This window comes from Chiloscyllium plagiosum, chromosome 34, assembly GCF_004010195.1.
Source record: "Chiloscyllium plagiosum isolate BGI_BamShark_2017 chromosome 34, ASM401019v2, whole genome shotgun sequence".
NCBI classification, from domain to species: domain Eukaryota; kingdom Metazoa; phylum Chordata; class Chondrichthyes; order Orectolobiformes; family Hemiscylliidae; genus Chiloscyllium; species Chiloscyllium plagiosum.
The window spans coordinates 27,849,585-27,869,611 of NC_057743.1; the positions used below are offsets into that span (position 1 = coordinate 27,849,585).

Here is a 20,027-nt window from a genome sequence, read left to right on the forward strand (position 1 = left end):
GTACTCTATGCTACTCTCTCCCCACCCCCCCCCTCCTCTAGCTTATCTCTCCATGCTTCAGGCTCTCTGCCTTTATTCCTGATGAAGGGCTTTTGCCCGAAACGTCAATTTTGCCTGTCCTCGGATGCTGCCTGAATTGCTGTGCTCTTCCAGCACCACTGATCCAAACATGTGCAGGTCAGGTGAATTGGCCATGCTAAGTTGCCCATACTGTTAGGTGCGTTAGTCAGAAGGAAATGGGTCTGAGTGGGTTACCCTTTGGATGGTCGGTGTGGGGTGGTTAGGCTGAAGGGCCTGTTTCCACACTGTAGGGAATCTAATCTAAGCTCTATCTAAATGGGAGGCTCCTTATTTTTAAACTGTATCCCCTAGTCCTAGTTTCTTCCATCAATCATCACTGTCCCAGTAGGGACTTGCTCCTCTCGGCTCCCAGAGGACATGCTGAAAACAGGAAAGATTTACAGGGATGCAGTGCAGGGGGAGGAATCTGAGATGGATTGGATAGCTCTGCCTAACAGCTTGCACAGACACAATGGACTAGATTGCGTTTTTGTGTGCAATCTCTTGTGTTCAGTGGTCAGGACCTGTCTGCAAAATCAGAGCTTCGGGCAATAGCATGTCACTTGACAGAGACTTTCTCAAACCGGACAGTGCTGTGGTCAGATCCCCCACCTTGAGCTCCGCGACCAATTCTGATTGTTAAGGACGAAGATGGTGGAGATGTTCAGGGAAGAATCACAACTTTAATGCCTGATGTCAAAGATCAGAGATATGAGCAGAGAGTGGAGGAACTTGGGATTTTCAGCTTTTTTAATGATGTGATTGAGAGGTGAAGGTATATCTGATAAAGATAATTATAAAGGGGTAATGTAGCAATTTGCATGTTAGACTAGTAATCTGGATGAATGTGAGTTTAAACTCTATTCACAGAAGAAATAGAAACAGGTTTAGGTCAGAGGGCCCCTTGAGTATACGCCCACCTTTCAATAATCTGACATTGTTCTTAACATCACTTTCCCGCCTGTTCCCATAAATCCTACCTCCCGTATATTTCAATAATCTTTATTTATCAGGTTGAGAATTTTAATTCAGTTATAAACATTCTGGGAATATGAAACAAGAGATCCACAAAGCTGCTGGTCTGTCATCAAATGTTAATAGCTTCACTGACATCCTTCAGCAAAGGAAACCTGTCATCCCTCCCGAGTCTGGAAACAAATGTGACACAATAAATAAATAAAGACCAGCAAGGTATTTGGGTAATAAATACCAGCCTTGCCACTGTTGACCACAGATTAATTCATTCCTTTTTCAAAAAGAGAATGGGAAAAAGTAAATCCAGACAGAGCTGTGAAATAAATTGCCAAAGGGACTCTGATAAAATAAAACTTAGAATCGGTATCAAAAAATGTCTCATCCAACTAATAACGAGCATTTAGAATGATCATCCAGACGAAATGGTGGAGGTGAAAGACATGGAATCATTTAGGGGACAATTGGGTGTTGAAACTAGGACACATTTTTGGTGAATTAAGATTGGCAGAATGGCCTTCGTGACCTGCAGTTGACTAAGTGAGAGAGGTTAGCCTCAGATCTGGTTACCAAACTCTGGAAAACATGTTCAAATTACTGATATGTCAAACCACTTTCCAATAATTACTCTCCACGGGAGGTTCCTTGCCTCATCAATGTTGAGCACTGACAATCTCTCTGTGCAACTCCTTATACATTTACCTCATCACATGCACTGTTGATCTACAAGCAGATGCTTGATGGTCGTGATCTTCCTCATCATCTTCTAAGCTCGATGACTTCTTCATCTTCACTGTCTTTTTCTGCAATAAACGATCCATTAACACTGGATTAACCTTTGGTTGGTTGAACAGGATGAACAGAACATTGATGCTACAATGCTTCTGGCACTTTCCTTTTGGAGGATTGGATGTTATTTCATTCTACAGGGACCATGCCACTCACAAGAGCATTGCCATTCTTTGTGCATGACCCTTGACAGCAAATAACAGGAAGCTATTTGAATACGGTAGACTTCATTGCCAAGATTGATCTTGCCCTCTCCAGATAAGCAACCATGTTAAATATACAAGGCGATTGTTCCCCTCTCCAGATCAAAGAAGACCCATATGGTTAACTCCATTGACCCCCTACCCATCACACTGCCAAAAACTGAACCTAGAAATTCTGGTTGGAATAGCTCAGCATGACTATGGGTGATGCCTTTACCCACAGAGCCATTTGGAAGGATCATACGGAGTTATTGAATGCTCTTCAAGTAAACAACTTCTCCACTGTGTGGATACAACCAGAGTGCGGCTGCACCCTATTCCAGGAACCATTTCCATTTCCACACATTATCTCAGTCGTACCATCCTGGCTGGACACCATCGAATAGAAAAAGATGAACACAATACTTGCACTAATATAGATTCTGTCATGTCCTGAGAACACCTCAGTGTGCACAGTCACTTAAGCACTTCTGAAAGTGTCAACAACTTGGAAATAAGGCAGTCATTTTTGGCACAGAAGCGTCCAGAAAGAGCATTGTGAAATGAACAGATCATTGTTTTATTCATGATAGCTGTTGTGGAATATATTTTGTCCAGGACATTGGGGTGAACTTCCTGCCTTTTCAATATACCATGGATTTATTTTTCAATGTCGATCTGAGATGGCAGATGGGGTCTCAGTTTAATGTCTCACTTAAAAGGCAAGCCTTGAACTGTACTTCAATTGGAGAGTTAGCCTAGGTCAAATGCTCAGTCCCTAGTGTTACACTGAAACCCATAACCCTAACGCCAGAGTGATACCCACAGAGCTGTCGATATTTTCAAATCAACCTGTTCAGAAATGTTACTACGCAACTTCAGAATGGGTCGGACTTGAACCCAGGGTTGCTGGCTCAGAGCTAAGGGTCACACTAAGCCACAGATAGTTTCTAATTGACCTGCACAGAAATGCAATGACAGCCCTTTATGGCAGGTGGGACTTGAAGCTGACACTCCTAGTCCAGAGGTGAGGAGATATTTTGAATGAAACAGACCTCTCCGTCCAACTCGTCAATGCCGACCTGATTTCACAAACTGATCCAGTCCCATTTGCCAGCATTTGGCCCTAAACTCTTCCTATTCATATATCCATCCAGATGCCTTTTACACGTTGTAAGTCTCCCCGCCTTCAACACTTCCTCTGGCAGCTTCTTCCATACACGCACCACACTGTGTGTGAAAAACTGCCCCTAAAGTCCCTTTTAAACCTTAAACCTATGGCCTCTAGTTTTGGACTTCCCTACCCGGGGAGAAAGACCTTGGCTATTCACCTTATCCATGCCCCTTATGATTTTATAATCCTCTCTGAGGTCACCCCTCAGCCTCCAACAGTCCAGGGAAAACAGTCCCAGCCTATGCTGTGAAACATTTCTGGAGCAGGTGGAACATAAAACTAGGCCTTCTGGCTCAGAGGCAGGGACATTACCACTGCACAAAGAGACCTCGCATTGAGCCATGGCTGATATGTCATAATTGACCCACCTACCTGGGCAGAGGTCATACTGAAACTCCATGGTAATTAACCTGTCAATTTGGACTAGCTGCTCTGAAACTGCACTATCAGTTCCTCTCTTGACAGCATAAAGTCTCAGCCAAACAGTTCCATCTGTAAGCTAACTCTGCACCATCCCAACAGCACCAGTCCCCACTGACCTTACGCTTGGAGAAGCTGCCAATGAAAGACCGGCTATGCCTCTTGTTAGTTGTCAGATCTTCTCCAGAATCAGTCCCATCTTCAGCTTTACTCTGACAGGGGAAGAGATACAGGCACACAGACAAAATAGAGACAGATACACAAAGAGATACACAAAGAGAGAATGAACATATACAGAGAGTGAACCAGGGAAGAGAGAGAGAGAGAGACAAATATACAGCCAGAAAGCAACCAGAGCGGAAGAGACACAGGCAGAGAGCGCGATACACAAACATAAAGTGAACCAGAGAGAGACACAACCAGAGAAACAGAGAGAGAATCACAAAAGAGGAAACACAGAGTGAACCAGAGTGAGACAGCAGTAGGTGCACATGCAAGGAAGAGAACAAAATATGATTACACATGATTAAAGAAACGCATGGTGTTATTCATGCAAAGAAACAGAAATGAAGACATAATTAGAAAAAAGCAGGGAAAGGCACACAGACAGCAGAAAATCATATGGAGAATCAGAAAGAGACAGAAACAAAGAGAGACAGATGGGAGAACAAAATGGGAAAGAATACAAAAGTTAGGCAACGAATTGTATCTTCTAAAATAATAGGTTAAAAGAATATAAATTACAGCCAGTGTGACACAGTTTCTGTTTGCAATTTGTCCACCCCTTGCATTTTAATCACCTCAAGGATGTGCAAAGCTTGAGAGATTAAAATATGCATTCCTACTTTGAATCCAACAGAAGCATTGAGGCTTTCAGCTGAGGCTATGTACAACACAGTGGTGCCAGCAGTCTGAACGTTATCGCCCTGATAATGCTTCCCATCCACTGTACCAGAGCAACACTTGTCTGGCATCTGAAAAAAGCCAACAGACATACAGACGCTACACAGAAATGGGACAAAGGTGCTCAGAATCATTAAATTCTACCATGGAGTTCACACTTAGATGGCATCTTTCATGACACCAGACATCCCACAGTGAGCAGGGAAGTACTTTTCAATTTGGTCCCTGTTGTAATGTAGGAAATGTTGTTGCTAATTTGTACACAGCAAGTTCCCACAAAAAAGATGTGAAAAATCATTTTTCTGAAGTGTTAAGAGGAAAGTGAAAGATGAAATTTTAAAACGTATATTTTGTGTAATGTGAAATGCTTAGGATATATGTTTCTAAATATGGAAGTACTTTCATATGACTTTGCCAAAGTTTAGCTGACCTTGTTTGAAAATCTAATTTTTAATGATGTTATCCTCGCCGAATATTGGCGCAGACACCAGGGATGATTTGTCTGCTCTTCTCGGATGAAGTGCCATGGGATCTTTCATGTTCGTTTGAGAGGTGACGAGGCTTGGAAAATGGCATCTCCAACAATGCCATACTGGAGTGAAAGACATGACTTCTGTGTTCAAGTCAGTGGAGTGCGACTATGAACCCGTAGTTATCTAACTCAGAGACAGAACTGCTCCCCTTGAAGGCACAGTTGAATGCTAAGAATTAAGATTGCAAAAGAGTTTGACAGGTTATCCACAGAGAAGATGATTTCATTAGTGGAGGAATTCAAAACTAAGGGCCTTAAACATAAGCTAGCCATGAATAAAATTAATGAGGAGTTGAAGAGAAATTCATTTTACTTAGACAGAGGTGGGAATGTGGAACTCGTTAGCACAGGGAGTGGTTGAGGAGAACAGCATGGAAGCATTTAAGGGGAATTCAGAGAAGCATGAGGCAGACACAATATAAAAAAATACGTTGCTCGAATGAGGTATGGGAGCATAAATATGTAAGGACCTGTTGGGCTAAATAGTCTGTTTTGGTTCTTTAAATTCCACGTTTAATCACTGCATTTTAAAAAGCCTTCAGTCTCTGCCGTGTCTCCCTGATGCTGCAGCGTAAACTAGAGCCGCTTCTGACAGCACCACAATGTGCTCTGGAGGATTTGTCAAGGCTGCCTGGCTCCTCACTGTCTCGCTTGCTTCCTTCAGTCTCCAGGGTCTCAGATCAACCCAGTCTTCGTCATGTATTAAATCCAACACAATCACAGTCTCGCACGACTCCTGCTGAGCAGTGGCTGGACTTAAAGTTCCATTATAGCCCCAGTTCCCATTACTTCCCATCATGTCTGTTCAAGCTGCAGTAAGGCTTATTTATTGGTTTCATTTGATTTTGTAGGTAATGCTCACAAAGTAACAATTATTGTCCATATTTGTTTCTCCCAAGGGGGATTCAATCGTGTTGTGGGTTCAAATCTGATGTAAAAGAGGCTTTGAATACAAAATCCAGTCTGACATTCCCTGTGCTGGGACTGAGGTAATGCTGCACTGTTGGAACCCTCTGTGAACTTGAGATTTTGCACACAACTTTCCAATTCAGAGACATGATTATGCAGACCTATAGCTGCCACAATAACAAGTGTTACTGTGGAGGCCAAGTCATTGAGTGTCTTTAAGGCAGGGATAGACAGGTTCTTGATTCGTAAGGGGATCAAGGGTTACAGGGAGAAGGCAAGAGAATAGGGTTGAGGAAGGGAGTAGGTTCTATGGACCAAATGGACTAATTCTGCTCCTATGTCTTCTGGTCCTATCCCTTGGAGACTGCCTTGTACTCTTCTCAGGTTATTTTCCTGTCAGCCATAAAGACGGTTCAAGGGACAATCAACTTACCACAGACTTTTCCACTGCAGACGTGGACCCAGGGGTGAGAATGTGGACGTCCCTGCATTTCTGCTGTTGAGAGAGAGAAAAGTTCACATGAGTCAAAAAAGGGTTGGATGTAGCCAATGCTAACTCAAATGAATCATCTTAAATCTGTGATTGAAAGATCTTTGCTATCCATATCAAAGGATATGGAGCCAAGGCAGGTGAATAGAGTTAAGGTGCAGATCATCCATAATCTCATGGAAGGGTGGAACAGGTTCCATGGCCTTCTCTGATTCCTCTGAGGGCAGACAATCGCTGCAAATAGCTGTAACAGCCAACTCAGCATTAATCACATACAAGAGTGAAGAACAGAGTCTGTTCACATAAGTCTCACACGCACACTGAAGGTTGCAGAATAGCAGTACATTTCAGCCAGTGCTTTCCATGCTATGTTATGCTTCAGTTTAATGCCCCCCCCCCAAAAGGTGACGCCTCTGATGCTGCTGGCCCAGCTCAGTCCTTCCCTCTAGAGAAAGATACAGGACCGGAACAGTCTGGAATTTTCTAGCAAAGATCTTGGACAGCAATCAGCTGTACAGTCAGTGCAGTGGGTAAGGAGGAACTGTTTACAGACAATAGAGGGGTCTAATATTCCAGAGGAATTTGCTCCCCCAATTAATGGGAAATCAGAAGGGTTTTGCCACTGCCTCAAACTTGCTGCAAAATGAGTTTGGTTTAATTGCACATACTTTATTGTCCTCTCTGATCGATCTGAGTCAGATCTCAACTTGAAGGGACTGGGTGACATACCCCAATGTCTGTAGTACTGTTCTGGAAATAACATAGAGGATAATGCAAGTCTGGAACGCAGTCCCTCACTATTTGATGATAAGGTACAGGGTGATGAGGGAAGGGGAGGATGGAATTTTCTACATGCCTTTTCTCTGGAATTTCTGCAACTTGTCACCAGTCAGTACCGAGGCCAAGTGCAACATTCCCACAAATTCAAAAAATATTGTGAGAAACAAAAGCTCACTCACTTTAATAATTTCAGTCCGAGACAAATATCTGAATCCGCCATTTATTTATACACCTATAGATGGGTGCCCTGTCTCAATACCAGGTAAGGTAATGAGAAAATGCACACCAAATCCAACAAACTCTCGAAATTTATACAGTTTGAATCCCCATATTTTTCCTTATTCCATTGTCTGTTCCCTGCTTCGCTTACGTCACTCATTTCCTTAAGACTGATCCCACAACTTCTGTTTATCCTGTTTTGTCCGTGACAAACTCTTATCTCTGACTCCCATAAGGGTGTTTGACGTCAGTCTATTATAGATTATTAATTAAGCATATCTTTTCTTCTATCAGCATCTATTTCCATCCAGAGGCCACTTTGACCTCTCTAATTAGGGTTTGTTCCTGTGTCTCCGAGTAAGGGGGAAACAGATGCTTTCCTGTTTGCCCATATATCCACCATTGTTCTGTATTCATGTCTCATGCTTTCTTTTTGCTGAATATGTATTTTCTCATTCCCATTCTGTATCAGAATTTATACTTGCAGAAATAACATTAATTCATTTATATCCCACAATATGCTGCAACCAACAGCACTGTAGTTACTAATGGAGGCTTCAATCCTTCTCAAACACAACTTACACTGACTTATCCCACAGTATCACAGCACTGTTTCTGATCACAGACATAAAAACATCATGGCCTGAGCAACTTTACCTTTCCATCCAGTTCATTCAGGTCAACTCTTTTCTGCATAACTGCATTTGCCCTTTATTTCCAATCCAGCACTAACTGGCACTTTGAGCAGGCTATACTCCCATTTACTATTGATGGACAAAGCTCTCACCCATTAATGTTATGAATAATAAGAGGAGAGTGGTAAGGAGTGGCTAAACTACACACACAAGCACAACAACTTGTCATCTCCCATTCTATCCTTACTTGGGATGACCTTTCACATCATCCTTTTAGCCTTCTTGGTCTCTACTCAGCACCTTCACAGGTCGATGTGAGCTCAGCCTCACTAAATGTTGCTGTCTGGAGTGCACTCATAACCTGGGTGATGGCTGGCACTGAGTTGGGCCCTTACCAAGAGAGAAGATAGCATCTGTTGCAGCCTGGAGGCTACTCTAGAGGTGCATTGGCCTGGAGATACACTGAACAAGCTGGCATCATTCAGGATACCTCCCTTTGTAATCTTCAGATGGAGCAGAACCATGCTTCCCTGCTAGATAGGGAGGTCAAGAATACGAAATACCAGGTCAACAGCACAGCAGCCTGGGGAAAGGATATCCCTGCTGCTGCACTGCACATGGAGATATCATCATCACAGGCCTCTCATCTCCAAGTTTACAACTAAAAATATACTAGGACAACCTGTCCCTGTGTATATAGGTCAGCCACTCCTCACCACTCTCCTCTTATTATTCATAACATTAACGGGAGAGAGCATTGTCCATCAATAGTAAATGGGAGTATAGCCTGCTCAAAGTGCCAGTCAGTGCTGCTGGAGATACAAACACTGAGTGAGTGTCAACCAGGCCTACCCATTATCACCATCACCATAGGGTCTACTGCCCACTGTGGGAGACCCTCAGCTACTCAGAGCAGACCAGGCCATGCTACCAGGGCAGCTGCCAGTTCCCCTATTTCATCCACTTAACATCCCTCACATCTGGAGATAAAGCTGTCCAGTCTGGACAGTAGACAGACAAGCTAAACTCTGTATAGGGGGTCAAGTATAAAACGCCAGATGATGGCTGCTCTCCAACTCGAGAACTGAAACATTCCAGGTCACTTGCTGGCCCTTTCTCTGACCAACTTCAGGTCAGCACTCTAGGGAGTAACAAGAAACACAAAAAATATTGGGAAAAGGTGGGTTAGACCTCCCTTCAATTTATCAGCCCCTCAGTATTGCCCATGGAGACTCCAGGCATCAAAGATCAATGAGCAAAAATCTCAGAACAAAAATTACAGGGGGGCATTTTTAAAAAAAAGATTTATTTTCTTTTACATTTTCTTTGAATTATTTTCTTATTAGCTATGAAAATATTGGAGATGGTGAGGTGCAGCTGTCTGATTGAGCATAGTAGCCGGAGACAGAAAGGCACACAACAAAGCTTCCAAGAACATGACTAACTGGAGTCGGGAACCTTCTCTATCTCTGATACGATATTCTACCCACACATTTCCTAATGACAACTACCAAGCGTTGTTGAAGAACCATTGAACCTGCTACAATTGTAATTCAAAATCCCCAAGGCCGAGCCTGTTGATTATAATTACAACGAATACTAAACAGAGGTGGATGAGCTTAAGGTGTTGTATGTTAAAGCTCATTTCAGCTTTAATAAAACACATCATTTGAATTGTAATTGCCGATCTTATCATTTCAATTAGAGCTTGTGCAGCTTGTAGAGGCTTGTGTTGTGAATTGCCCTGTAATTACTGATAAGTGAGCTCAGAGAAAGCAAAACATCATTCGTCAACGCTAAAGGATAGGATTAAAGTGGTGTTTAAAATGTTAAAAGGATTTGACAGAGGAGATAGAGAGCAAGTAGAGTGTCAAGAACCAGGGATACAATTTGAAACTTAGAATGGGGCCTTTCAGAAATTAATCCAGGAAGGATTTCTTCACACAAAGAGTGGTTGAAATCCATAACTCTCTCCCATGGAGGACTCTTGCCCTGCAGCACAGCACTGTCTGGATGTTGAGTCCTTCGTCTCTGGAGTAGACTTGCAACTTCCTAACTCCAAAGGAGTCCATGAACCAATATTTTGATCAGCTGATAATTGATTTATCTTTTTCAAGCTGTACCTGAAATTGCAAACTCATTCACTCAGTCAGAAGGATAAGTACAAAGTTTAAGCTCGGGCTCAATCCCTAAGTTGTTGTTTAAAGGATGTTTCTATTTAATAATAACTCATGGCTTCTATTGTGAAGGTAAAAACAAGGACTGCAGATGCTGGAAACAAGAGTCTAGATTAGAGTGGTGCTGGAAAAGCACAGCAGGTCAGGCAGCATCCAAGAAGAGGTGATAGGTCAGAGAGGAGGGTGGAGTGGATAGGTGGAAAGGAAGATATGCAGGTAGGACAAGTCATGGGGACAGTGCTGAGCTGGTGAGTCTGTTTCAGGACATGGTTGTAAGAGCTTAAGGGCAGAGGAGATGACCTGGGGGTTGCAGTGAGAGAGAGAGAGACTCACTGAGATTCTTGTATTTTTCCTCCTTGCTCTACAAGAATCTCCCCTCAACATGCACAGGACAGAGCATATACACAAACTCCCCTCAACATGTACAGGACAGAGCAAATACACAAACTCCCCATAACATGTACAGGACAGAGCAAATACACAAACTCCCCTCAACATGTACGGGACAGAGCAAATACACAAACTCCCTCATCATGCACAGGACAGAGCAAATACACAAACCCCCCACAACATGTACGGGACAGGGCAAATACACAAACTCCCCTCAACATGTACGGGATAGAGCAAATACACAAACTCCCCTCAACATGTACAGGACAGAGCAAATACACAAACTCCCCTCAGCATGTACGGGACAGAGCAAATACACAAACTCCCCTCAAATGTACGGGACAGAGCAAATACACAAACTCCCCTCAACATGTACAGACAGGACAAATACACAAACTCCCCTCAACATGTACAGGACAGAGCAAATACACAAACTCCCCTCAGCATGTACAGGACAGAGCAAATACACAAACCCCCCTCAACATGTACAGGACAGAGCAAATACACAAACTCCCCATAAAATATACAGGACAGGGCAAATACACAAACTCAATACAACATGAATAGGACAGGGTAAATACACAAACTCAATACAACATGAATAGGACAGGGTAAATACACAAACTCAATACAACATGTATAGGACAGGGTAAATACATAACCACACCCCATCAAACCGCTGACATTTCCAAGACAGGGCAAATCCGCTCCCCAATCTCTTATGTGTACAGGACAGTCAGCGACTGACCATAACTACTCAATACATACAGGACTGGTCAAATATACAAAAACCACACTCTCTCTCTCTCTCTCTGATGGCTTCAAAAAAACACAAATCACGGAATCATCTCTGATGTGTACTGGACAATTCAATTATATTCCCCCTGCCCCATATTAATCCAAGCATAAAGGTTCATGATTGCAGAAGGACATCCTCCTCCGGGTCTTATTTCTGCCCTTCCTCCATGTTTCCATAGTCATTGCTGCAAGTCAACTGATACGGGGCAGAGAAGAACTACTATTACAGCTTTGTTGTATGAATGGAATGGAATTTCTCAACTAAATCACACATGTATTGCAGGACATTATGTTCAGTGTCAACATTCCTGTCCTCACTGAGTTACAATGGTTCCTGATCCCACAATATTTATATTCTTTCATGGTCTCATCCCTCCCTAATCCAGTAATCTCCTCCAACTATACAATCTCAGAATTACGTCATGCCCGCTCTCACTACTTTCATTTCACTATTGGTGTCTGTGCACTCAGCTGCCTAGACACTAAGACTCTGGGACTGACTTCTGAACCTTTTCACCTCCCTCCTCCTTTCAGAGACTCATCAACACCTGCCTCCTTAACAAATGTTTTGGTGACTATTTCATTATAAGGTGTATAAGAAATAGTTTATTCTTAAATCATTATGATACAATCATGACACAGTGAGGGAGATCCACATAACCCCAGAATTACTGGATGCCATTGTAAAATCTGCCAACAATGCCATTTCAAGTTCTAAAGAGGGATTGTATTGACTGTTGAAACTTTATTGCTGGAACAGCACAGCAGGTCAGGCAGCAACCAGGGAACAGGAGATTCGACGTTTCGGGCACAGGCCCTTCCTGAAGAAGGGCCTGTGCCCGAAACGTCGAATCTCCTGTTCCCTGGATGCTGCCTGACCTGCTGTGCTGCTCCAGCAATAAAGTTTCAACTTTGATCTCCAGCATCTGCAGACCTCACTTTCTCCTTGTATTGACTGTAAAAAGTTTAGATGCTGCTGAGTTTCTCCAGCATTTTTAGTGTTTGTTTTGGATTTCCAGCATCAGCAGTATTATAACTTCTTTTGTCAGCCATGCTTTAGCAAAATTCCAAATTAATTTTCATACTAAATGTATATACTTTGAGACTTATAGTTTATTTCTATGCTTATTTGTTGCCATTAATATAATTTAGTATAATTTCCTAATCTACCTTAACTAACTTGTCTCTCAAGTCTTTGCAACTGACTTTAATTGACTGACTATTGTTTCAGACCGAACCATGTTACACACAAACTTGATATGAAATGTCATTATATTATGATTGCTCATCCACAGCGTATCCTTAACCAAAAGATTAATAATTAACCCTGTCTCGTTACACAATGCTGGACATGAAATAGCCTGTTCCCCAGTTGCTTCTTTAAAAGATTGTTCTGCAAAACTCTCAAATGTATTTCCCATTCTTGTGTTTTATGCTATTCCTGCCAATCTGACATGCAGACAGAATTTACAATGATATTCACAGTTTCCAATGACCCATTTCAATTGAATAATATCTGGCATTTATTATTTAATAAAAACTATCACAAGGAACTTTACAGGAGCAATTGCAACATTCGGAGATAGGTAATTAAAGCTTGTTGAAAAATGCAGGATTTAAAGAGGGTTTTCAAGAAGAAGAAAGAGAGAGACAGGCAGAAAGTAATCTAGGAATTTCAAAGCCTTAGAGCCTAGGCATATCCACCAATGGTAAAGCGATAGTAAACAGAGGTGTATAAGAAGCCAGAATTGGAAGAACACAGAGATCTTAAAGGGTTGTAAGCTTGCAAGCTGTTACTAACAGTCAGAGATGAGATTTCCAGCAGGTGGTGCTTGAATTTACTATTGCCAGTGACACAAACAGGGCAATGGAAATTCACCACGTATTTTGTACCAAGTATGAGTTTCTGCTGATTAATCCTAGTGCTTACAAACAATCTCACCTAACAGCCAATCTCACCTAACAGCCAATCTCACCTAACAGCCAATCTCACCTAACCTCACTCTTGGTTTGGGATTTACCTCAGATGCCAATGGGAAATATTTCAGGATGGGACAACTCACAGATCCTGTGTTAAAGTGAATGGACTTTGGGAACTGAAATCAAAAGAGTGACTTGCATTTCTTTAACAACTTGCACATCATTCCAATGTGTTTTACAGACAATAAAGTACTTTATGTAGTGTAGTCCGTGTTATAATGTAGAAAACATGGCACCTACTTTGCACAGAAAGGTCCAGCTAGGATCAATATGATAATGTCTGGATAATTTGTTTTTTGTGATGTTGATTGAATGGTAAAGACTGGGCAGACCATCAGGAGAGATACATTCAGCTCTTCATAGAAATTGTGTCATGGAATCTCCCACATCCATCTAAGTGGGAAAATAAGCTGTAAGATAGCCCCTTTGACAGGACATCATCTCCATCATTATTGGCTTGGAACACACTGCCAAGAGTTTGTGCTCAAGTGTCCGATGTAAATCCATCATTTTCTAATCTCAGGGGTTAGCACTAAGTCATGGCTGACAAGGAATGTTTCTGTCAAACTGAAAGAATTAAGGTGCCCGTGGCTGGTGCCATATGTGAGGTGTTGGTGGTAGGGGGACTAGAGGGTAGGGGGAGAGGTGGGTTACCTTCTTTGAGTCCGACTTCTGACACAGTTTCCCTGCTTGGGGGATGGCATTTACGCTGAAGCTGTCAGGATCTTCCCGGTCTCTGATTTTCGATTCCTTTAGCAGTGAATCGAGCTTCTTCTTAGCCACACTCTCCACATGTTTCCTGTTGGCCACCGCCTATTGACAAACAGATAAGACGCAGCGTCATTAAGGCCATCCCACCTGCCAGGAAGTGGACAAGACACAAGGGAAATGTATCAAGAAAGGAAGCACAAAGTTTGGGGTGGGGAGGGGGGCAATGGCTATACGGTACTTTCCATACATCTCTTATGTCCTGTAATAAACTACTGTATTATGGAATGGCATGGACATGCAGTTTGATGAATTCCATGCACAGAAGAACCCCCATGTTAACCATGGGAGTCTCTAATGGACAATGGAAATGGGACAGATAATCAAGCAACTCTCCATGCTTCCCTCAATTGTAACTTACAATGTAGAGTACAGGAAAATCCTGACCTTGGGGATGATAAACTAAATCCTTCATCAGTTCCGATGAAGCTATTGACCTAAAATGTTAATCCTGCATTCTCTCCCTCTCCACAGAGGATGCCTGACCTGCAAAGAGTTTCCTAGTAATGTTGGTTTTTAGTTCAGCGATCTCACTTTTTGTCCAACAGCTCGATTGGTGTCAGGCTGAAGGAGCTGTGCCTTCTGCCCACTCAAACCAAATGTAGTCCCTGGACAATTGAACAGGCAATGGGCAGTAGATTAGGAGGGTGTGGGGAGGATGGGATAATGTGGAGGCTCAACTGTGTCACCATGTATTTTGATGTAGTGATATCACATTGTGGATGAAAACCTTCCCTGTGACCGGAACAGCTTTTCCTCTAACTGCCTGGATTGAAAAACAAATTGATTCTCACAACTCAAAAAGGTAGTCTTATAATTCACCACCATTCACCCTGAACGGTCTATTCTCTTGAATATAAACATACTTGGAATCATAGGATTCTACAGGACAGAAGGGCTATTTTGTCTGTGCTGGCTCTTTGAGTTCTCCAACTAGTCCCCATGCACCCCTGGAAGCTAAGGAAATTCAGCATGACTACAAGGACTCTTACCAATTTTTACAGATATACCATAGAAAACATTCTATCTGGATGCATCCCAATCTGGTTTGGCAACTGCTCTTCCCAAGACCACAAGACACTACAGAGGGTCGCCAACACAGCCCGGTCACACAAGACAAACTTCCAGCCATTGACTTCATCTATACTTCCTGCTGTCTCAGGAAAGCAGCCAATATACTCAAAGACCCCTCCCACCCCAGTTATACTCTCTTCCATCAAGCAGAAGATATAAAAGTTGTAAAAACATAGAAATAGATTCAAGAACAGCTTCTTCATCGCTTTTATTAGACTTCTGAATTGACCTGTCAAATTTTAAATTCAGTGTTGATCTTGCTGTCTGTGCACCTTCTCCGCAGCCATGACATTGTGTTCCTCATTCTCTTCCATTAGCCTAATGCACTTTGGATGGTGTGATCTGACTATACTGCACACAAAACAAAACGTTTCACTGCACCGAGATACATGTGACAATATTAAATCGAATCAAATCAAATCCAACACTCCAGCACCTTCTCCATAGGCCTGCAAATGATTCCTTTGCAAGAATTAATTAGATTCCCTTTGGAAAGCTGCTGATGAACATGTTTCCACTGACAGTGCATTCTAGGAGAATTCAATTTGCTGTAATGAAAATGTATCTCATCTCTTCATACAGATCCTCAGCCCACTATTATTTTTGCCATCACTCACTTCCTCTCCTGTACCAAGACAGGTGTAATAAAATGCTGTGCTGAGTTTGCCTCTCATCAAGTAGTTCCATCACTGAGGGTTGTGTTTTGGGAATGTGAAAATAGGGGATAATTGGGTTGATTCAGGTCTGAAAGTATACCGTTTGAGTTCAATGGTTTAAAACCTCCATACAGCAGCTGAGTGAAATCATTCGATCTATTAACAGCCACATGAGCCAGGCTGACATTGACCCTCTTTGAAAGTTGTACTGAAATATCTATTTTAAGATTTTTACATTTGTGTACCAGGGATATTGTTTTCTCCTGGTACTCTTCCAGGAACCTTTACTGTTCTGCCAAGGACACCAGAAACTACCGGCTTGTTTGAGAGGGTGAATCTAACTGGGTGACAGCTGATTCCACATTGAGCCCCAGCATCAGTTTTGTCTGGTAATGTTCCTACCTTTTATGCTGCTACTCCTGTCCCCTCTGCACAGTCACAACAACTACAATGCCAACTACAACCGCAGACACCAACAGCCTCACAGCCACAAACTCCAACAGTCTGACAGCCTCACATCCCACACACTCCGACAGCCTCACAGCTACACACTCCAACAGCCTCACAACCCACACACTCCGACAGCCTCACAACCCACACATTCCAACAGCCTCACAGCCACACACCAACAGTCTCACAGCCACACACCAACAGTCTCACAGCCACACACTCCAATGGTCTGACAGTCTCACAGCCACACACTCTAACAGTCTGACAGTCTCATAACCCACACACTCCAACAGTTTCACAACCCACACACTCCAACAGTCTCACAACCCACACACTCCATCAGTCTGACAGTCTCACAACCGCAGACTCTATCAGCTTTACAACAGCAGTAGTGAACAAAGGGAAAATTCAGTCTATGCCTCACACTCAAGGTTGGGTGAATGCTGAGTAACCTTGCAGTATCAACCTGTTATATACAGTCATGGGATGGGCACGAGACTCTGTGAATCAAAATCCTGATAGTCAAATTCTAAAAGTGGTCCCAAATGAGCATGATTAACTGTAACTATGTACAAACAAACCAACAGTCACTTTAAACCCTAATTGGAAACCGCAGGCATCTTTATTTTGAATATGAAATTTCTACATCTCCCTCTGTTGTCAATTTTCAAATCTGGTTTGATTTCAAATCACTGGTCCTATTCACAACAGAAAATAACTTGTTTGTCAAGGTATGTATTATAACCATCTTGTTGTCTTATTCAATGGGATGATGACTCCCTGAAGTCCAACTGGCTTACTTGTGCAACAGAAATAGCTGCCTTTGTTACCAAAACTGTATTAATATTTAAACTTAACTCATTGGGTGAGAATCCTCAGGGATTGGGTGGACCCCCGGTTTTAGACCGTATAGTCTTCAATTTACCTCAAATCGGAATACAATTGGTTGGAGTTTAAGAGTCAGCACTGTACCCAACCATCTCAGTCTTCACAATTGGGTGGGTTAGGTTACAAAGCTCCTTAATTAAAGGAACTTTCCCATTCATTGATAAAAGATCATGCTGGTGATCTGCTGATGTGCTCCACGAATTACAAACTGCCTGCCAAAGAAGACTCAGGCAGCAGATACAGTGGAAATCCACAAAACATACACACAACTCAACCTTGAACTCTGAAAACAAAACGTCCAATCATCAGGAATCCAAAGTCAAGCAGTCCAGTTGTAGAAAAGATTAGAGCGATATGAGTCTAGTTATAATGCATTTAAAATATATGTCTGAGACGTTATAAGATTGCAGAAGCATGTTAATAATATCCCACAGCTTAGCTTCAACACTGCACCAGACTTACTTTTAAGTTGATTGACTACCTAACAGGTAAATCCTGAAACCAGCTGGAATGTCTACCATCCATTTGAAGGTTAAACAATTGACTACCCTCTGTACAGTTAGATGATAGATAACTGGATGTTAGATCTTATTGGATAGACTGGGTCTCGAGATGGTGACAGGAGATACTAAACAACAAATCATTTAACTTGCTTAAGAAAAGCAGACATATCTTGGACAGTATCTGTATCTGATGGAGAGACACCAACAGACAATGAATGAGACTTTTCACTACATTGACATCACAACAAAAGATGATACAATCTGTTTGTCATTGGGAGCACTGGGGTAACCAGATAGGGAAACCAACTCGCTGCCCACTGCATCAGGGAAGAGTAATATTGAGGGTCCCATGGGATTAAACAGAGGAGAAAATTGATCTTTGATTACCTTGCTGGTCGAGACAAAATGCTCCTGGATCACTGAAACAACAGGAGGCCCTTCAGCCCTTTAAGCCTATTCTGTCATTGAATTAGATCATGGCTAATCTCTCCCTCAACCCCTTTTCCATGTCTTTGCTCCATATTCTTTCCCAACAAATGAAAGGTTCCAATGACCCCCCAAAATGCACAGCATTTTAGGAGAGAGAATTCCAGATTTTACTGACTTCCTGATTTTACTCCGTAATGAACAAACTAGCAGAAAATATTAAAGACAAACGGTGCCCGGTCATGTACCTAGCCCATTCACATTTGCAAGTTACTAGTGAAACTGCTCTCACTGCCATTTCAAAAAACACACTGTCTAAAGGTTTCCGCAGGCATTTACTTAATCAGAATATCAGCAGCATCAACTGTACATTATGGGTATGTCTAATCACACTTCTGAAGCGATTCATGCTTTATGAAGTTTTGCAATTGTTCCTGATAGGTGGATAATTGGTTCAGCACTTTCCCTGGATGAATGTTCTTCGTTTACTTAAAGCACTTCACTGTGATATTAAGGGGGATTTACTGTCTGGCCCTCATTAAATTATGACTCAGCACTAGTTTCTTGTACATAGGAGTTGCAACTCTGGCTGCTTATAGATATTTTCTAATCAACCTGTTCAGCGGTGTTATTACACAGCTTTGGAACAGGTTGAACTTGATACCGAACCGACTGCGCTTGAAGCTATCAGTATCTGACCTCCTTCCTCTGACTGACCCAATCCTGCCTTAGCTCACCCAACATGTGTTGAGCACCTTGCCCGTCTGCAGCCAATCAGAAAACAAACAGACTCTTTATGACCCAACTGGATGAATTCTGACTGTCAAATAGCTTTCCCTTTCCCAAAGCCAACATTTTTATCATTAATTAATCGGTTTCTTTTGGTTGTTAGGGACATCGTGTTTTGGAGATAAACCTTTAACTCCTGGAGACTCCAGGCCCATCAGTTGTCAATTTTATTATTGAATATGTAATCTCACCCTGACATCACACTCTAAGACAGAAGACCTGTTTTGAATTGAGCCAGATTAACTGGTTGAAGCTGTAAGGACATTGGTTAGGTTACTTTTGGAATATTGTGTGCAATTCTGGTCTCTCTGCTACAGGAATGACGCTGTGAAACTTGAAAGGATTCAGAAAAGATCTACAAGGATGTTGCCAGGGTTGGAGGATTTGAGCTACAGGGAGAGGCTGAATGGACTGGGGCTCTTTTCTCTGGAGCATTGGACACTGAGGGGTGACCTTATAGAGGTTTATAAAATCATGAGGGGCATGGATAGGGTGAATTCCCAAGGCATTTTCCCCAGGGTAGGGGAGTCCAACACTAGAGGGCATAGGTTTATGGTGAGAGGGGGAAACATAAAAGAAACGTGAAGGGTAACTTTTCACGCAGAGGGTGGTGCGTGGATGGAATGAGCTGCCAGAGGAAGTGATGGAGGCTGGTACAATTGCAACATTTAAAAGGCATCTGGATGGGTATATAAATGAGGGATATGGGCTAAATACTGGCAAACAGGATTAGATTTCTTTAGGATATTTGGTCAGCATGGATGAGTTGAGCCAAAGATGCTGTACATTTCTATGCCTGGATGGTCTTCTGTTATTCCCCAATGAGAAGAAGTCAGCAGTCAGTCAGGATTGAAAATGTGTTGCTGGAAAAGCACAGCAGGTCCGTCAGCATCCAAGGAGCAGAAGAATCGACATTTCGGGCATGAGCCCTTCTTTAGGAATGAGGAGAGTGTGCCCAGCAGGCTTAGATAAAAGGTAGGGAGGAGGGACTTGGGGGAGGGGCGTTGGAAATGCGATAGGTGGAAGGAGGTTAAGGTGAGGGTGATAGGCTGGAGTTGGGGTG

The 20,027-nt window shown here is 42.5% G+C and overlaps 1 protein-coding gene across 4 annotated transcripts in view; it reads right to left on the bottom strand.

Moving 5' to 3' along the window:
- Positions 1–20,027, bottom strand: part of plch2a (phospholipase C, eta 2a) — a 154,621-nt gene that overhangs the window by 53,654 nt on the left and 80,940 nt on the right. For 3 of the 4 annotated variants that reach the window (XM_043676013.1, XM_043676011.1, XM_043676014.1), the window contains 4 exons: positions 14,065–14,223; positions 6,375–6,437; positions 3,717–3,809; positions 1,735–1,835 (listed from right to left, as the gene is read on the bottom strand). In XM_043676013.1, coding sequence (XP_043531948.1) covers positions 1,735–1,835; positions 3,717–3,809; positions 6,375–6,437; positions 14,065–14,223 — 416 coding nt within the window. The remainder of the gene's footprint in view (positions 1–1,734; positions 1,836–3,716; positions 3,810–6,374; positions 6,438–14,064; positions 14,224–20,027) is intronic. The other variant, XM_043676012.1, reaches the window with a different exon arrangement.